At 35.5% G+C, this 21,245-nt stretch overlaps 1 protein-coding gene and 1 long non-coding RNA gene across 4 annotated transcripts in view; one reads left to right on the top strand and one right to left on the bottom strand.

Moving 5' to 3' along the window:
• Positions 1-21,245, top strand: part of LOC123875258 (homeobox protein homothorax) — a 476,104-nt gene that overhangs the window by 451,074 nt on the left and 3,785 nt on the right. For all 3 annotated transcript variants that reach the window (XM_045921002.1, XM_045921003.1, XM_045921004.1), the window contains exon 12: positions 13,408-13,466. In XM_045921002.1, the coding sequence (XP_045776958.1) occupies positions 13,408-13,466 (59 nt within the window). The remainder of the gene's footprint in view (positions 1-13,407; positions 13,467-21,245) is intronic.
• LOC123875266 lies at positions 1,439-21,005 on the bottom strand. The gene is made up of 3 exons (XR_006798117.1): positions 20,686-21,005; positions 13,988-13,993; positions 1,439-1,449 (listed from the first exon to the last, which is right to left on the bottom strand). It is a non-coding gene; the product is annotated as an uncharacterized LOC123875266 (long non-coding RNA).

Genomic DNA, 21,245 nt, shown 5'->3' on the forward strand with positions numbered 1-21,245 from the left:
CCAGCTAGACAACAAATCTTGGATTTAGACACCCTCTGTAAAACACGAGTGTCTTATTACAACAAGAACATCCTGTTCAACTAAAACTATCAAAGTCATACTCTAAATACCTACGTTTTATTTTAATAGCAAGGGGATCGAATGAAAAAAAATATTGCTGAAATGATTTATTGAAAATGTGATGCTGTTGATTGTTGAAGCGAAGTTGTTAAAGCCTAGTCGTTAGGAGTAAGACTTCGCCCTCTTATTTGTCCGCTCTGGGGTTCGAACTCTGACCCGCCTTGGTACCGGTAACTTTAAAATCTGACCTACTTTAAATTTGAAGGGAAACATCGTGAGGAAACCTATATATTATATGCCTGAGAGTTCTTCATGTTTTCAAAGGTGTGTGTGTTTTGATAGGTTTTCGTAGACCACTAAACAAGGATTTTCAAGACTTTAAAGGGATGTTTGAAAAACCTAAATCCATGCGGATGGACAAGCGGAAAATTAATTAGAAAACTAGTAAATTTTAATAAACAAAACCAAAGATATAAATCCAAAAGCATCAGCTATGCGCCAAATTATACGACAAACTATAAACAAAAAGGGCTTGGCAAAGCATGCAGTTCAACAGACGGCGCTACGAAAATTATTTATTTACAAAGAAATATGTTTTAATTTGATATATGGCCGCTAATAAATTACCGTGACACTGACCAACATTACATGGACGTGATCCAAGCCATGATATATTATTATTTATACATATAATTAATTGCGACATTATTTATCTAAATTTTGCAATGCGGCCCCCACTAAAATAACCACTTTCCAAAATTACTCCGCACGCTTTTTATCTTTGTCAAAAGTTCTATATTGGGCGGTTGGTAATAAATTGCTTATTATGAATGGAACTTTATTTTCATTTATCTATATTCTATACAATATATGTATAAAAGGACTGAACATATTACAACTACAGTTCAAACTGGTGGGACTGGAAAATTGCGATTTTGGATATTATCTATAAGTTGTCTATTAATAATGTAAGTAGGTCACTTCAAAGAAGGATTTTGTGAAAATCCACACGGAAAACGTTTTGCAATAAAATTTACTTGAGAGAAAAATAGAATCATTGGTTGATTATTTCATACACAAAAGGCTTACAAAGTTTAAACTGTTTAGAAAAAAACTGCGACTTTGGATCGAATTTAATAACCAACCTATCTGTTATTTCTGTCTGTAAGTTACTTAGCAAAATTTTTATATGTTTTGTCTAAATAGCCTATACAGTTTTTGACAAATTATATTATTAATCAACGTTACTAAGTAACTCATTCACAGATTACTTAGAGTTAATTTTAATATGGGGTTATTCAATGGTGGACCAACAAATTCCTGAAAAACTTGCAACGCATGGCAGATCCTCATGGTGCTGCAATTTTTCATGAGAGGCAGTAATATTTACTTAGATGTTTTTAGCATTTGGTGGCCCGCGTGCTCGTTTTATTTTTTGAATCCGTCCAAAAACACAATCCATACTAATATTATTATAAATGTGAGAGTGTCTGTGTGTCTCCTAACTTTTCACTGCTCACCTATTGAACTGATTTTGACGTTTGGACAAAGATAAATTCCATCCCGGGGAAGGACATAGGTGGGGAAATCAAAATGTTCACACAGGATTTTCAAATAAAACCAAAACTTACGCAGATGAAGTCTAGTTTTTATTTATTTATTAGGGCCTGAACAGAATTATACACATAAACTTTTACATCATTTAAGTCTTACTTATCAAGATAAAACTTGAAACAAGTGTAAATTAAAAATTTATAACAACCCCGACAAGTGAAGGTTACAGTAATTAGTAAAGAGCTGATAACTTTACCAAACTTTAACAAACAGCTGAATAGATTTTCTTGGATTATAGCTAAGAACACTGTCGATCAAGCCACCTTTCAAACAAAAAAAAAACTTAATTAAAATCGGTTTATTAGTTTAGGAGCTACGATGCCACAGATATGTTGTAATAATTGTTCATATAAGTGGGTATTATGAAAATACATATAATAAAGTCAGTTCCCATCATGTGTTCGTTTGATTCACATCATGGTGGCAGCGGTGAACTTATAACACCCCTCTTTTTGGGTCGGGGGTTAATAAAACGTCAGCATCTCTCAAGTTTACAAAAAACACGTCCAAATTAGTCGCCGTAGCCCGTAACTCTGTTTGAAATAGTCCACGGCTTGCGAGCCACCCGCAAACGGATGTGGGAAAAACAAGTTGCTAATAATGAGTTATAGGGACCCTTGCCGCTGCCGACCGATGCGGTAACCGTATTTCGCTGCTGCGCTAATATGTCGTAACTTTTTATGTAACGTTTTGTTTTTCCTCAATTTTTTCAGTTTTTCTGAGCTTTCCCACTATTTCTGTTATTGTTTTCGCTTGTGACGTCGTTTTTGCTTGTAATGAACATAGATTTTATATATTTTTACCTTTTTATATAGCAGAGAATAATAAAATATGATAAAGAAAAAAGTCAGAAATTAGAAAAACCTTCCAAAAAAAATCTCGTGATTTTTGCAGTAGTTATTATGTTTATTTAGTTAGTTAATTAATTTTGAATTTATTTACATTACAAAAATGAGTTATAGGGACCCTTGCCGCTGCCGACCGATGCGGTAACCGTATTTCGCTGCTGCGCTAATATGTCGTAACTTTTTATGTAACGTTTTGTTTTTCCTCAATTTTTTCAGTTTTTCTGAGCTTTCCCACTATTTCTGTTATTGTTTTCTCTTGTGACGTCGTTTTTGCTTGTAATGAACATAGATTTTATATATTTTTACCTTTTTATTTAGCAGAGAATCATAAAATATGATAAAGAAAAAAGTCAGAAATTAGAAAAACCTTCCAAAAAAACTGATGATTTTTGCAGTAGGTATTATGTTTAGTTTATTTGTATTATAAAAATGAATTATAGGGACCCTTGCCGCTGCCGACCACTGCGGTTATAGTAGTTCGCTACAGCAATATGTCGTAACTTTTTATGTAACGTTTTGTTTTTCCTTATTTTTCCAGTTTTTCCACTATTTCTTACTAGAATAGAATAGAATAGAATTAACTTTATTCATTGGATCAACATACAGGTAATACAAAACACACTTAAAATATAAAACTTAAAAAATAAATAAAACTTAAAATATAAAATATAAAACTTAAAAACTAACTTAACTTAAACATGGTGTTGAGTACCTGCTATATGTTGCGCCAACGAAAAGGCCCTACTACTACTTTCTTTCTTATTTCTACTACTTCTTCAATAAACTTAGATTTTTGATCACTTTCATACCTTCTTTTATACCCACAGTTGGCTTTAACTGAGCTCGATGTGGAGTAATCCCCGCTCGGACGAGGCTTATCTGGAGTCGCCAAATGAAAGCATTAGTTTTCATAGAACCACTGATACCCTGCGCCTTAACTTCCTAGCCCTCCACAGAAGGGCGGTCTTGTCTACAACATTGATACCGGTTTGGTTAGGCCACTCTGTATATTTATCATAGGAACCTGTCCGTTTTATTTTTGAGTTAGATTTTTCGAGAAAAATTCCCGAGAACTCTTTAATTTTCCGTGATAAATAGCAGTATATCACATTTTCCATATAATCCATGCAAAAATCAAGTCAATTAGTAATCCGGTGTTTGACTAGTCAAATTATTATCTTTTTATCGAACGTCAAAACACGTGCTTAGTAGGTATACGAGCTTGTATGAAATACTGGCATGTGACGTCACAATGATTTGACGACCTTTTTAATTTAATCGATAATTTAAAATGGTTATTACACTTAAAATATACAAAGGACATGGATTTCACATATTATGGAAGACTCTTTATTTAATAATCACTAAGAAATAATTTATTTTTGACAAAGGCAAATACCGTACTGTTCTGTTGAGTCGTGATTGAAGGACACAAACAATCCAACAAAAAAAAAATACATTCGCAATGTTAAGTAGATAGTAGCAATGTTAAGTAGGAAGTAGTAAGTAGCAAGTTTTTGATATAAATTCAAAAGACATTTCCAAGACTTTTCCTAGATTATTTCCTAGATAGATTTGTTGTTAGAGTTTGAATGAGAATAAAATATTTTAGGACAAATAAAATGTACTTCACCGTCTATTAACGCGCAGTTGAACGGTGAATTCACAACATATTTTACGCTATTCGAAATAGTGAATCAAATGGCAAGCACAATATCAGAGGAAAGTGTTATCGGCTTGGCCCCGGCGCGATGTAAGCCCTGCAGGCGACGCGGCTTATCGCACTCGCCAAATGAATGCATTAGTTTTCATAAACCTACCACTACCACCTACTGTCCCAGTACCTAAGCTAAGCCCTAGGTCATATCTCCTATAGGCCTAGTTATTCTATTTTTCATTAGGTATCATATTTCTTGACAGTGTTCGCGAAATTTATCTAGCCCAAGCGCTTCTTCGGGTATCAAACATTTATTGTGTTTGCCTTTTCGGTGTTCTAGATTTTTAAGGAGTTCTTTTATTGTAAAAAATGGATTTCTCTGTTGAATAAATTTGTATTTTTTAGTTATATTATTTGATTCGAAACGAAAAATTAGATTTAGAAGATTTTGATTAGATTAGAATTAAAGGATGAAATCAGCAAAATCCCGTTCATTTGGATAAAAAGTCCATTGTCCATTGTCCGTCCCACAGGCTATCCATCCCCGTACCTTCCTCAAAATTCCTTAAACGAATGTGCTGTGAAAATGTAACAGATATACAGGCATTTTTTGAATCATACCTACATTTGAAATTACCGACTATTAGGTTTATGTCGAATCGGTAATAATAATGGGAAAACACTTACTACGGGAAACTATATGAAGTACATGACAGTAAAAAAAGATTTAAACATGAATGAATAAAATTATTATTATAAGTGTGGTTTTTAGAGTTGTGATCTCCAATCAATATCCGTAACTATCGATGAATCGACTAAACTGAAATCTATTTAATTTTCAATCATTTCAGTTGAAATGCAAAAGAAAATGTAAAGTAAACAAAAATATACTTAAAGTCCCCTAGGTTCACCTAGATAGAGGACGATTATTCTAATTATGACTAGTAAGTAGTTATAAAAGCAATTTTCCAAAACTAGTCGTATATACGAAATATCCAGGCAAAACACAAGTGTTTGATAAAGTTGTAAACAATACAACTATCTAGAGAGGTAGAGAGACGTGGCCGGGCGGTCCTCCCGGAATTAAGCCTTAATTAGGGAAAAACAGAATTTATTGCCCGAGCAATACCTCCGCTCACCTGCTCTGCTTTCCCCTGTTTGTTTTGCTTAAGATGCGGAACTCGCTTGGACGTAGCAAATCCCCTGTTTTTAATAGCTTTTACAATGACAACTTTTTGTGTAATTTACACTTACAAGTAGACAGGTACAGTCGGCCTCAGAATTCGAGTAGCAATTTTACGAAACTATTGCATCAAAAACCTGTCGCACTTATGACCATTTTCTATAGACACGCCACCCAATGCATGTGCATAACTGTGCCACGCGAATATGATCATTAAGGTGCTAAACGACTTACGGCCTTTGACTGTATTACAAATAACTATTTAAATCAAGTAAACCCCCCTCGCTCGGATTTCGCATATCTTGTATAGCTTTTACAATGTCAACTTTTGTAAAAGCTATTAAAAAGACGGGATACTGTAATTTACACTAACATCATCATGATCAACCCATTGTCAGCTCACTACTGAGCAAAGGTCTCCTCTTAGAATGAGAAGGGTTCAGGCCACAGTCCACCACACTTACTGTGTGGATTTGCAGATTTCACACACCTTTAGTAAGTATCCTTATGATGATTTCCTTCACCGTTAAAGCAAGTGATATATTTTGATTGCTTAAAACTCACATAGCTCCGAAAAGTTAGAGGTCCCAATCTGACCTCCCGAAAGACGTCGTCATCATTTTAACCACTAGGCTATCTTACCTTTTCCTATTGATAGCTTTTAGAAAGCCAACTTTTGATGTAATGTTCGCTAAGAAATAGAGTTTTAGAACAAATAAATAAAACATAGGAACGTTAGTTATAATTATGGTTTTAGATTAAGTTTATTTGATGGAATAAAAATTCCATTTTCCAAGAAAAACTAAAAAAAAAATGGAAGGAAAAGTCTGTGAAAAATAATATCATAAAATAGCAGGATCGCATAGGTTACGAGGTGAATAAGTAACGGCGCGGGTGCATTCCCAAATTAACTGTCAGCATGAATTGTCGAGATAACCCGCCGCCGCCGCCGCCGCCGCCGCCGCCCGCCGATTGCTTTGTGATTCGATTAGTTTTTCGTGTAATTTTATCGAAATTATATTATATTTGTTATTGGCTTATAAGTTGTTTATTCTGATTTTAGTTTAACAATTTTATTTATAACTGACTGACTGGCCGGTTGATTTATCCAATTTTATTTATTTCGTGTAAAAAGTTGACGCAGCGAGCTTAAATTAAGTAACACAAAAAATTTTGTTTTTGTCGTTTAAGTTCGGAAACGTCAATTATAAAAAACCTACAAAACACGAATTATAAAGTGAATAGTGGATAGTTGGTACCTACTCTATCAGTATACTCGTATACATATATACACTGCCGTCATCAAATCGTTTTTCGATACGATGTGATTTGGACATAACTCAAACAATTTATTATATGAAAAACAAATCAACCCTAAAAATAACATCTAAATAGTAAGCCTCGATAGCTCAACGGTTGGGGAGCGGATTGGATTCCGAAAGGTCGGCGGTTCAAACCTCACCCGTTGCACTATTGTCGTACCCACTCCTGGCACAAGCTTTACGCTTAATTGGAGGGGAAAGGGGAGTATTAGTCATGATTAGCATGGCTAATATTATTTAAAAAAAATGTAAAAACAAACAAAAAAAAACTAAATTAAAATCGGTTCATTAGTTTAGGAGCTACGATGCCACAGACAGATACACAGATACACACGTCAAACTTATAACACCCCTCTTTTTGGGTCGGGGGTTAAAAAATACCTACTGTAGGTATATAGGTACTAAAGAGTAACTGTGTAACGAAAGGCAAAGACATCAACTAACATAATGAACATTGGGAAAATTATCTCCAATTTAAACTGGAAAGCGTGAACCCCGGGACCCTTCCGTAATTACTACGAAACATGGCTAGCGTCCGATGCGACTAATGTATTGTTAATATCAAAATTACTTAATTAACTCTTCATCTGCCCGGCCCGGTCTCTAATACCCCATAGGGTGAGAGCTAGTGGTAAGATTTTCTTTTAACATTGCACTGTCAAAGTTGGTAACTGAGGCCTGTTGTAACCGATAGACGTTCCCGGCTGGATGTAGGTAGGTCTATTGTAGGGATTTCCACACGCCACGGTCTTCTATGTATACGACATCATTATTTTTATGTAAAACTAACTGATGCTCGCCACTTCGTTAGATATAGTTTTCCCGTGGGAATTCTTTGATTTTCCGGGATTAGTCGTCTACCTATGCGTTAATCTAGGGTAGAATCTATCCCCATTTCCAGCTAATTCCATCCAGTATCACACACGCACACGCACACACACGCACACGCACACACACACGCATACAAATATACGAAAAAGCTTTCGCCTTCATCTAGTTTATAATAATGCATTCTGTAAGTACAAGTATGGAATGGGTATCTTACAACCATCTCTAGGTCTATAACCCCCTCGGGAGTGGACGAAAAACGCAAGTTTTACGCGCGACGCGGGAACAATTCCTTGTATTAATTTTGACGGCTGAAATTGTTATAGCAGTGTTTGGAGTCGCACATTGCAATATGTTACATGATGGCCTGAGGTCTGCTGATTTATTGCGTGACGCTAATTTGCCGATTACAGCGCTGTGTTAATTTTTGAAAGGCTGATTAGAACTTTGACCGTTTGTGATCTTGTTCGTGCTGTTTATTTTGGATAACTTTCAAATGCACTTGATTATGTTTGGCAATCGGGGTGTCCCCCCGCCTCATACCATCACATCACACTAATATTATAAAGGCGAAAGTTTGTATGTGTGTGTGTGTGTGTGTGTATGTTTGATACTCCTTCACGCAAAAACTACTGGACGGATTTGGCTGAAATTCAGAATGGAGATAGATAATATCCTGGATAAGCACATAGACTACTTTTTATCCCGGAAAACCAAAGAATTCCCACGGGATTTCGAAAAACCTAAATCCACGCGGGCGAAGTCGTGGGCATCGGCTAGTTATGAATATGGCATTCGGCCATTCCGACCTGTCGCATATATACTATACTGCTTACTTACTAAGTAGCTGATTTATCATTATGTTATTTAAAATGAAGAACTTTGTACATAATTATTTTGTAAATATGGCAATAAAACATGACAACGAGTACAAGTAATAACTGACCGTGTATCACAAAATACATAATTTCATTGGTGTGTCATATCACGCGAGAGTCCGAATAATTGAAAAGACAATACAACAATGCAACTCAACGCTACAAATGGGACGCGGAATTTGCATTATGTTTACGCGTATTATTTTATAATACATTACGCGTACCCCAGATGGGGTCTCCTAAATCATAACACTCGTCTGGGCCTTGTTAATACCATCGGCGCGCGAAGGGTTGCATCACAAATAATGGCGATGTCTAATGCTGCAGAACACATTGGCCCTACACACTCGGCCATAACACTAGACGAATTTGTACAGCTACTTGGTCTAAGATGGCACGTGTCTGCTTAGATTCTAAATCTAGAAGACGCCTATTCGCACTTGTTTTAAAATTACTCGGATTATAACTGTTAGGAAGGGTATGCTAAACCATGCATACCTACTACCATTGTTTCATGCGTTTAGAATCTAGATGGAATGGGGATGGAAATTATCCGGGTGTCTTGCGTTACGATGATAAAAAACTTGGCGTATATATTTGCGATGCGGCTAGTGCTGCGCTGAGGAGCTTGCCGACGTTCACGAGTTTTCATATCAAAGTATCACTACCCATATTATTATAAATGCGAAAGTGTATTTGTTTGATGGTTTGACCTTCAATCACGTCGCAACGGAGCAACATATATATAGTAAACGTTAGTGGTTTTTTTGTTGTCTTAAAAGCAGATTATAAAACATTCAATATTTGATAATAAAAAAGTAAAAAAAAACAGATCGACGTAATTTTCCGCATGGACATAGTTAAACACCTGAAAAAGAGCATAGCTTACTTTTTATCTCGAAAAATCACAAAGTTCCCACCGGATGATTAAAAAATCTTAATTTTTCATATAGGCGTTTATACATCGGCCGGCACGTGCCGAATGTATTTGACCAATGTGTACAGATCCTTAACTCCTTGGAGCTGCAAACATGTATCATTTCGGTGCAAAAATGCACACATGCCATGATTTATTTGTTTCGAATGCAAATGAGACAAATAGTAATGAGATTTAAGAGTTAAAGTGTCAAGCACCCTAGCGAGGGTGAGCTATGGGTGTTATCTTAGTTTGGCTTAATGAAACTTTCATTTCGTATTATTGCAGACAAGCTTTTAATACTGCTTTGAATTCGATTTTGTTTTATTTGAACATCGAATATACGGAGTCGAGATTTTCACATAATTAAATGTCGAGATATTTTCAGCGGCATTTAATATTACTACAAAAAATATTTTTAGAAGAGACATCCTAATCCTATAATAGAAATGTAAAAGTTTGAATATTTGTTACTCCTTCACGACACAACTAACGTGCTGTAAATATAATTTTGTTGTTTTTGCTTTATATTTTGCTTTACTTTTTTACTTCCTTACTTTTCTATATTATAATTATTGAAATGTATTATATTGTATGATATTTTACCTACATAGTAAAAGTAACGTATTTCAGGTAGTTATAATAGAATGGGCATCAAGTAATCCTTGGTCAATATTTGGAAATGGTATTGCCGTGTTCATTATTTTTATTACCGACCGGGGTGTTGCGACAAATACGTTATGTTAATAGGTCCTCGAAGCTCATGATATCCTGGTATCTATTATTATTATTGTGAGATTTCCCCGGCTTTTCCCTAAATAGGAAAAGTTAAAGGGCCCATTTAGTTCTTGGGACACGTCCGCTAGGCAGCGGCCGGGTTCGGGGATCGAAACCGTGAAATACAAGTTGGGGCCTTCTCCTAATACATGCTCCACGAAAATTAAAGCCATTCCATTATACCCATTACCTACATACACCCGAAAACTTACTTTTTCAATTAAAAGTACATAATAGTTAAAATTAAACTTTTGCCCTTGCCTTAAACCGCGACAGTTCGGGTCAAGGTTCAATCGATTCTGATCTGTATGTCTCACAACACTAAATATGTTTTTAAACTGCGAAAATTATGCCAGTGAGCAGTTTTGTAAAGTTTAACCCCGGTTTAAAATTGGTAAATAAAAAATCAATTCTCCGATCAGCAAATTCTTAGTCCTCGCAAAATTTGTATTGTCATAGAAACTTAATTCGGGTTCAAAATTCCTTAAAAGTGTAATTAAAAAACTCTCGGTTTGGACCTGAATCGACGATATAATATATAAACACTAGGCTATGGGTATGACGTGATATCTTAAAGAAAAATAGACGATTTATAGGCTACCTAGTGTCAAATGTAAGAACATTTATGAAAGGAAGAAAAAATTCTTACGTTATTTTTAAAAACCAACATCTACCCGGACAAAGTCGTGAACATCAGCTAGTTTAAAATTATTTAAGCTAAAGAGTGCAAACTTATTAAGATATGTTTTAACAAATAAATACAAAAAGCACTCTGAGAACTATACGAATAATTGTAATTCAAGTAATTTCATTAAATGTAAAACCGTCTTAGTCGAAGCGAAGGGGCAAGACAGTAAGGCAGTGGGAGAATAAAATTTAATTTCGTCTCGAAGTTTTTGGATTTTAATTACCTGAAAGCAAATTAAATAAGGGGGTTGTGTAGAATACCTCGAATTCTAAGACTTTGTGGAGCGCGCGCTCAAGTAATTTATTACGGGTTTACGCTGAAAAGGTATTTTACAATAAATCGGTTATACATAAAGTTGTTCCGTTCCGTTATTTCACTTCTAATTTTATTATTTTGAATGTAATGTTATTATACTTTAATTAATTTCACAGGATCTCATTCTAATTTTCATTCTATTTTCGTCAAATTCTTTGGATTTCACAATTATTTGTTCAAATAACGAATTAAAAAGTAACCAATTATTATTTAATAAGTTAAATAATTGAATTAATGGAACTGTGTAGTGTCTTATAAAGCTATGTTATTAAATATCACTTTCTTTGTCTTTTAACAGTGAAGGAAAACATCGTGAGGCAACCTGCCTGAAATTTTTTTTATAGCGCACAAAATTATTTATTAGGTATAATTTACACATGCTTGTTATTATGTAAAACATGATAGGTAATACAGTACAAAAAAAGGAAGTTGTAAATATTTACAAGATGCAAAATGTGAATTTGTCATAATTGATGGATTAAAGGTGACATAAGTGACAATCAATTACATATTGACAGCTGATCATAATAATTTATTAACCACTACAAAATATAATAGATGGAGAGGTGGTGGAAGGTTTTGAGGAAGTGCTTTACAAAGCTAAATGTGTGAACTTGGTTCAACTTCGGTATCTCAACATAGACCTAGAAGAACGTCCAAGTGGTCCATGCTGTTTATCACGATTTACGAAATTAAGATAAATCTCTTAGTATCTCGTATCTCGAATTTAACTTTATTGATCAGTCATTGTATCAATACAGTTTTTTTTTTGTGAACCGACTTGATCACAATCACGCTGGAAAACAATAACGATGTTAAATAGTATAAATATAGTTAAGTTATATGTGGCGGGAAACACACTTGTACAGGCTTGTGTGTCCTTTAAGTTTTCTGTACTCCAAAGTAAAATACTTATTTAGATAGACCTGTAAACTTATTAGATCCCAATAATTTACTTTATAGACTAGACTAACCGTGAGAACTAAAGAGCATACTCAGATTTAAGAACAAGACGATTTATTTCAGTATAAATTCACAGAAAACTCACGAATTCCGCCTTAGAGAAGGTCAACAAACTTCCAGGTTTTTCAAGCACCTGTCTATACTTTTCTACGAGCTCTTGGCCTTTAATACCAATATAATTGACTTCAGTCATTAACAAACAAAAAACTGAAAGCAATTTATAAGAAGCGAACACGAAATTAAGTTTTAATTTCAATTAAAATTGTATAAAAGAAATTGAATAATTGTTTTGCGTGTCGAATTTGCACTTGGCTGGTTTTCATAAATAATAATTAATAATTAATTTATTCAATTAATACGCAATGCGATGTGTAATTCATGTTTATTTATTTATTGGCGTGACTTTTCCGTCACGTGTACGTCTGTTTTAAAATAAATTTTAATTTAATTTAATACGTTTAACTTCCATTTAACGTCTGAAATAAAATGGTATGGCTTTATTGATTTAAGAATTCAACTTTTTGTTGCAGAAAACTTCTTGTAATGTTATTTATTTTCTATATATGTATTAAGAATAATATTTAACTGTTATGTTTAGAATTTAAAATAAAGTTCTATAACTTTGAATCAAAACTTTATTAGTGTGTGAATCAGCAGTTATTTGAATACTTAAACAAGTGCACATTACAAATTTATAACACCCCCGACAAATCAAGCTTACAGTAACTAGAAAAGAGCTGATAACTTTCAAACGGCTGAACCGATTTCCTTGGATTATAGCTAAGAACACCCTCGATCAAGCCACCTTTCAAACAAAACAGAACTTAATTAAAATCGGTTCATTAGTTTAGAAGCTACGATGCCACAGGCAGATACACAGATACACACGTCAAACTTATAACACCCCTCTTTTTGGGTCGGGGGTTAATAATGTATAGTTGAACTTCGAGTATCTTTTTGTTTTAGTCGTGAAGGAAAACATCGTGAAGAATGAGGGTTTCTTCACGATGTTTTCCTTCGCCTAAATTTTTTTCCATAATATTCTCAAAGGTGTGTGAAGTCTGCCAATCTGCACTTGACCAGCACTGTGGCTTAAATCTTTCTCATTTTGAAAAGAGACCTGTGCTCAGTAGTGTGCCTGCGAGGGTTGAAATGACGATGATGATTGCAAAGCTATACCTTTATAAAATTTTGTTTATACGCTTTTTCATTTTAGTGCGTTCCATCTAGGCCGCATCATCACTTGCCTCCAGGTCTGATTGCAGCCAAGCGCTAGTCTATAAATTAAAAAAAACGCTGCAAGTTACGTTTTTTTTTTTAATAAACCTCTATTAACATATGTATTTTTTCTATTTCAGGTTTATCAACGCGAGACGTAGGATAGTACAGCCAATGATAGACCAGTCGAATAGAGCAGGTAACATTTTTCTTATACAAATAGTTATTTTGAATATTCCTTCTCTTTTTCTTCCGGATTTGAACATAGTGTTGATTGAAAGTCTAGACGCAAGCAGCAAGCACTTACAAAACTATTACTATTAGGAAGCAATATTGAGTAGGATTTAGGAATTTCTTTTAAAAGTTTGTTGGGCGCAATTCTTGATACAGGTAATCATACGTACAATAATTATTGTAAATCTATGTTTTTAAAAGATACGTAGGTACGTATAGGTATGTAAGGAAACGTCACTATGCTAATACTCCTCTTAACCATTTAGTACGATGATGCAACCCTAAGGCAAAAATCACCTCTTTTGCAAATGGTTATTTCATGGTTATTTTGTATGGTAGATACGCATTAAATCTCCTTTCAGATTTAATTTCCAATATCTTGTATTTTCTACATGCATATCTAAGAACCTACTATTATATCGCTAGGCATCGGCAAATTCTGCACTCGTACATACGTAGTTAAAATTCCACAGACACGTATATGACGACTTGCTTCCTCGTTTCTAATTCAAACCATGCCAATTACCAACCATAACCAACATAGGATACCTATCGAACGCTTTAGGTATTTATAGGTTGGCAGATATCTTCAAGTCAAAGTGAATACCTATCTTCTATTCTTCTATGTTCCATCTTAGGCGGCATTATCACTTGCCAGCAAAGATTGCAGCCAAGCCCTATATTATGGATATTTTTTTAAATCACCTTTAGATGAAGCGAGTACTTGTGCTATTTAAATTTTCAAAAACCACTCGTGGCTTCGGAAAATGTTCTTTTATCTTTCCTAAAACACATTCCTCTTTCGGCGCGGCGTCCGGTCTGAAATTCGTTTAAGTAGCGGTCAGCGGTCCCCCGGGGCCCCAGGCACATGGGGGGGGGGGGGGCATGGGGCCTCAGGGCGGTGCAGCCTGCATACTGTATGAAGGCACAACTCGATTGCGGACTTCAAAGTCGTTGGACGCTAAATTTCAACGCTCACGTACAAACGTTGAATACATTTTGCCGATAATGTTCCGTGTTTCGAGACCTATTTTTTAGTCAAACTGCAGGTAAATGTAAGCTACTACGTGAACGTTCTAAAACAACCTACGTCTTAGATTTAAGATACATCGATAGATTTAATTAATAATAATAGGTATATAATGTCTAAAATTTTTTTGTGAAACCAATATCCATTAAATTATCTATGTTCTTAAGTTACTAGCCACGGCCGAAGCCTCCTACCAGACCACACCAGAAGAGATATTATAAAATTCCAAATTTTCTCCTGCCGGGAATCGAACCCGGGACCTCACACTGATAATGATGATGCCAGAGAGCATCGTCCAATGTCGTCCGATGGTCGGCAAAAAATATTACCTTTTCATTTAGTACCTATTTGCTTAGTCTTGCAGTCTTACAGTCTAGTAGTCCTTTCTACCTTTTCAGTAAGTCTTTGGGTCTTTTAAAAATAAATTGAAGTGCACTAAATCTATCAAAAATACCTACTACGTTGTATTATGTTTCGTTAAGAATGCGTATAGGATTTAGCTAAGCTCGATACATTATGTACCTAATACATAACGTCACATTATGTAATTGGGACAAAGCGCTGTTAGCGATATTGGCGACTAATCCTACTGATAAATCACCAAGGCGAGGACACGCTTTTTCTATACACACACAAACACACAGACCCCAAGGATGACCTGACGTAATGAAAGGAAAGATTTCAAGAATGTTACAGGCTGCCAGAATTTGAGTAAGTATCAAATTAATAGGCCGGTCTTCCCAATCCATACTAATATTATAAATGTGAAAGTGTGCCTGTCTTTCACCTTTTCAAAAATTGCTTTCATAGATACTATTTTATACTTTGATGTATCGCCTTCTTAAATTTTGATGGTTATACACAGAACCATGATAAATATCACATCTATTTTATCACTATGTATTTCATAAAATGAGGAATTAATTAAATTAATGTATTTCGTTTCAAAAAATCCTTTATTAACCCGAGAGAGATGTCTGCCACTTAGAAACTAAATAAAAAGTTGACGATAAGTATGCCTTACTTTTTTTTCAACCTCGGACTTGACCACTTTTAAGGGTTCTTACCTCAAAAGGAAAAACGGAACCCTTATAAGATCACTTTGTTGTCTGTCTGTCCGTCTGTCCGTCGTGTCTGTCAAGAAACCTATAGGGTACTTCTTGTTGACCTAGAATCATGAAATTTGGCAGGTAGGTAGGTCTTATAGCACAAGTACAGGAATAAATCTGAAAACCGCGAATTTGTAGTTACATTATTTAAAAAAAAAATTAAAACATGTTTCAATTTTCAAAGTAAGATATGTAACTATACCAAGTGGGGTATCATATGAAAGGGCTTTACCTTTACATTCTGAAACAGATTTTTATTTATTTTTAAGTGCAATAGTTTTTGATTTATCATGCAAAATGTTGGAAAATTATCCGAGTACGGAACCCTCAGTGCGCGAGTCTCACTCGCACTTAGCCGGTTTTTTTGTTCTTTACCAGCGCATGAAGTAATCGCGTGACTCTAGAGTCAAGATACAACTATTCAAAGAACCTGAGAGTTATTGGTTACGGAAATATTATTCATTAGCCAAGCGTGAAATTATATTAACAATATTATGGATAAACATAATATTATACCTGCTAAGACGTCCCGGTTTCACTCGGTTGGATTTTTTTTTTAATCCTTTCTGTTACGGAGAAAACTTGCATGCATAATCTCAAGTTATTATACAACAACAATATGATACAACTATGCAAAAGTCAATAGTCAAGTCAAATCATTTATTCAAAGTAGGTACTATTGTACTCTTTTTGATGATCAGAATTGTTAGATTTCTCTCTTCTAGGACTCTACTCTCGCAAACGGACGCTAGAAGGATAAAAAAATTTGCTAAGTTCTTAAAATTCATCAGCCTTCATATAATTAAAAAAGCCTACATAATTTGTCTAAGTTAGAAAATTTAGGTGTGAAATAATAACTCTTAAATAAGAATATTTTTCTATTAACATCCGATTGCCAATTTTGTTTTCAACAAAAAACAATTCCCGACGGCCGCAGAAAAAATACAAGCCACGCAACTTCTATTCCGTAATTGTAACAGTCCATAAAACGGTAAAAATTCCAGGGGCAGAGAAAAAAGGACGTCGCAAAAAGGGCTTACTCTCGCAAACGGACGCAAGAAGGGTAAAAAAGAATAATGTAGGAATTCGTTGACCCGTCCCCGACCATCCATCACGGCCCCCGACAATCGGCCCCTATCTGATGTGTGCTGCTCGCCTAGCGGGATTACATCGCCTTTGTCTCTTGCTGCGATATCTTGCTATTGGAATACTATAACGTATTAATATAGGTCTTAGACGAACTTTTTTGGCTATTGCCTGTTGCCCTACTTTGGTATTATCAAAAACCTAGATAGGAATTATTATTACTTGCCAAATCCATGGGTAAGTACCTATTATAAAGTAAGTTGTTCTTTTCATCTCTCTCGAAAAAAGCAAAGATCGTAGACCAACAGCCTGGTAAGTCCAGGATAGTTTTTCTTTTGTGGTAACGAAGCTACCTCTGTACCAAATTTCATATAGGTAAATCGGTTAAACGGATGGGACTTTAAGAATCCCGTGGGAACTCTCTGATTGTCCAGGATAGTCTTTCCCTGGGATGTAAGCTAATTATGTACCCATCAAAATCGGTTAAACTTTTGGGCCGTGAAAAGCTAGCAGATAGACAGACAGACAGATAAACAGACACATACACACAGACAGACAGACAGACACACTTTCGCATTTATAATAATAGTATGGATAGAAGACTAGACGATCGATGCTCATAATCATGAGCATGAGCATGATGTATGTCCGCTTAGATTTGTGCTTTTAATAATCCCGTGGGAACCGTTTGATTTTCCGGGATAAAAAAAGGCTCTGGAATACTGTAATCTCTGTACCATATTACGTCAAAATCAATTTAAAGCATGGGTCGATAAATAAATACATTGTTCGATGGTGCTGGCATGTTTTTATGGATTTGAAAAAAAAACCATTTTTCATTATTTACAAGATAGCTTTGCACTGGACCACAATAATAATATAATTATTTTATTTTATTACGATGAAGATTAGAGTGTGCCTGCAGTATGTAGTTTCTCTAGTTGTACCTACATGGCAGAAAACAGCTATTATTTATTCCATAAACTCAAATTCCCGATTTTCGGATTTTTCCCTTTACTTGTGCTATAAGACCTACCTACCTGCCAAACATGATTCTAGGTCAACGAGAAGTACCTTATAGGTTTCTTGACAGACACGACAGACAGAAAACAGTGGCGCTATAAGGGTTCCTTTTCCCTTTTGAGGTACGGAATTCTAAAAATTTAAATATCGATATAGTATTAGTGTTATTACGGCAGACAAAAAAATTGCAACTAAATTAGTTTCTCCCACATGAAAAAAGGAGAAAAACTCCCATTCTCGTAGCAAGTGGTGCGTGTCTCCGGCGCTCCAAGACTCCGGGGCGCAGGAAACAATAACAAGCCCGGCCGATGGGGCTCCGCGTACCAGGAAACTATGATTTACTGAGAGGTAATATTCCTACGGGATACTGTACGGGAATAAAGGCATTAAGGCGGGATAGTTTAGTGCCTTAAAACGACTTTTTTTTAGTAATGAAAGTAGCTTGTTCTGACTAAAATATAGACTTTCTCACTCGATTTTACAATATTGAGGGCACAAATTAACTAAGCACTAGCCTATGAAACTTTGAGTCACTAACCAATCACAAACGTGTTTTCAAAAAACATTCGAAATTTCATATCGAAAAGTTTTCAAAAACATTCAAAATTCAGTACGAAAATATAGTATTTTTATTGCGTTGTGGAAATAGAGGTGAATATGCGATAAATGCTATTAGATGGTTGCTTAGATTTGCTTCGATTGTCATGTCACTGTAAATCGACCCTAAGATTTTGCAATTTAGTCCACACAAGTTTTATACTGAAGTATTTATTATCTTAATGTATAGGTGACAAAAAATTGGACGTGGCCAATGGGACTAGATACCATCATTTACCAAGAGATCATATTTTAATAGAACTACGAATTAGGTCCATAATATGTGAAACATTGTGGTATGTGATATCTCACTTATATAAAGAAGAAAGCTACACGAATATTGCCTATATTGTAAAACAGATAGAAATCCCAAAAGAGTCAGAAAATATTACTTTTTGTAATGGGCAGAATTTAATCATTTCAAAAGCCACGATAAATAAAAAACGGGAAGCCATACAGACTGCATAAAATTCGCCTACTCCGCAGAAAATTGTTTCGCTCATTGTCTTAAGTACAAGAGAGACTTTTGGCAGTCTCTGAAGCGCGCACGTAAAGTAGGGGCAGAATTCTAAATATTCCCACCGGAAGCCGCCAAGTTTGCCGACGACGGAAAATGGCAAAAGGGAGGGTAGATGGAAAATTGTTTTGGCAATCGGCTGAAGAAAATGGCCACCGCATTTCCTGTGGTCAAGCGAGCCAACAGCTTTTCCAATCGCCTCGCTGTTTATGTATTCCTGGTGCGTAGATCTTTCGGCCTGAACAAGTAGTGTTTTTTGGCCCCATGCCTTTTTTTATGAGAAAATTGTTCTCAATTCCTCACCCCTACACAGCGCTTATATAGACAGGCTATTTTAATAAAAATAAATAATTTATTTAAAACAAGATGATGCCCACGGCGGTGTTTGCGTGGATTAAGGTTTTTAAAAATTCCGTGGGAGCTCTTTGATTTTCGGGAATCTCTATTTCTGTCTCTAGGATGCAAGATTTACATACGACTATGTATTAAATAGATTATGCAAGTGACATCGTCCACGTCAATTGAGTATTTACGGAAAATCACGCGGGAACTCTTTGATTTTCCAGGATAAATAATAGCCTATGATCTATCTCTGTACCAAATTACGTCAAAATCGATTAAATAGATTGGCCGTGAAAAGATGATAAGACAGACAGACAGACAGGCAGAATGGCAATCGGGGAGAGAATGCCCCGCACACCCCGATTGCCAACTCAACCTGTCGCGGACTATACATGGAAATGTGACTTTATTGTTTTTCCCTTCCTTCCATTTGTGAGAATGACTCTCACACGGGAATTCGCGTGTTTCCGAACACATTTCCTTTGATGTACTCTCCGCCAGTCATCATTACGCACACTAATGAGCCAATAACACAATATTTAGCCTCAGAGCATACTTGATACTTTTTGTTTTAAGACTTTTTATCTTTTAGACTCCTACCATACCCAGACATAGGTAAAAGTCGAAGCTTCAACATCTCAAGAATGAAATGAACGAACAAATCGAAAATATCGGTTCTAGCTATAGTTGAAAAGGAGAAATAAATATTATAAATATAAATATTGATTAGGTAGAAAAATATAAAAGCAAAAATTTGACTAACCGACCGAGTGACTCACGGATCAGTCGGGCTGTTTAGCATGCAGATAGCTCTTATGATGGAGACATCTGCTAAAGAAGGATGTTTGATAATTCAACCCCTAAAGGGGTAAAATATGGGTTTGAAATTTGAATGGTCCATGTGGACGGAGTCGCGGGCATAAGCTAGTTTCTTAATAAGATATTAAAATTGATCTAGTATCATATTTCCGTCATACTCTATATGTCTACGAGTACAATATGGCTGCCAACGCTGCGCTTTCAGATATAATTACTATGCATTTGTTTATTTTTTTTTAATTTCGCGCTGAAATGTCGTTTATTCGACAATGGCATATGTCTGCGATTAAACTAAACAAACGTTACGGCAACTTTTAGTCGTACGACACCTCTGACGTCGCAAGTGTGACGCCATAATTACAGTTTTTAATATACTGCTCGCGTCAGTTTAATCCGCGAAAAGCCGGATAAACGATTGGTCGGAAATAGTCGGCTGCACGAATTGTAATTTACAGTCTCGCGCGGTAATGGCGACGCATCAGAGGGCAATTTATGCTCTTATAATAAATTCATTAGCGGGTCGTGCGTGTGTGGGAGTCTTTATATGTGTGACGATAGGACAGGTGTGTCAGTGGTTGTAGGGTGAATAGTAGAGTAACTATTTGCGACGAAACAAGTTCTCTATCTAGAATATAAATCTATATTACCTATGATAGAGCACTCTTAATTGACCGAGCGAAGCGAGGTCTCTGAGTCTACTTGAGTGAAATTGCACTTGGCCGTCCGTCCGTCTCTACCAGAACCTTATAGCTTCTGAATTACCGAACGTAATTACTTCAAATTTAAACATAATATCTAAACTGATGGCCTTGAGCCGAATATTGCATAAACAAATAAAAAAAACTTTATTTTCAGGGGGGCTCTCATACTCAATGGGGGGGCTTTAAAGTGGAAATTGAATTCGACGCTATATATCAAAAACAGCTCCATATTAGAAACTAAATTTTCTGTATAATTTCAGTTATATATCACTTGAACAACAAATATAGTATCTATCACTATCTATCAGCAGTTCACGGGTAGTAGTCAGTGCTGTTTAAAATCTTGTTACCTTTTCACAAGGGAACTTTAAAAAAGTAAGATTCCGTAGCGCTCTCGGCGATTGTTGCGCAGAACGCATTAATATTCCGTTGCACTGGAAAAGCGTTGTAGCTCTGTTCAAAGAAAAAGAAAAAAGAAAAAAAGTGGCACTTTTTCGAATTGCTCCGCTTCGGATGAAGT

The sequence above is a fragment of the Maniola jurtina genome, chromosome 19, assembly GCF_905333055.1.
Source record: "Maniola jurtina chromosome 19, ilManJurt1.1, whole genome shotgun sequence".
NCBI lineage: Eukaryota > Metazoa > Arthropoda > Insecta > Lepidoptera > Nymphalidae > Maniola > Maniola jurtina.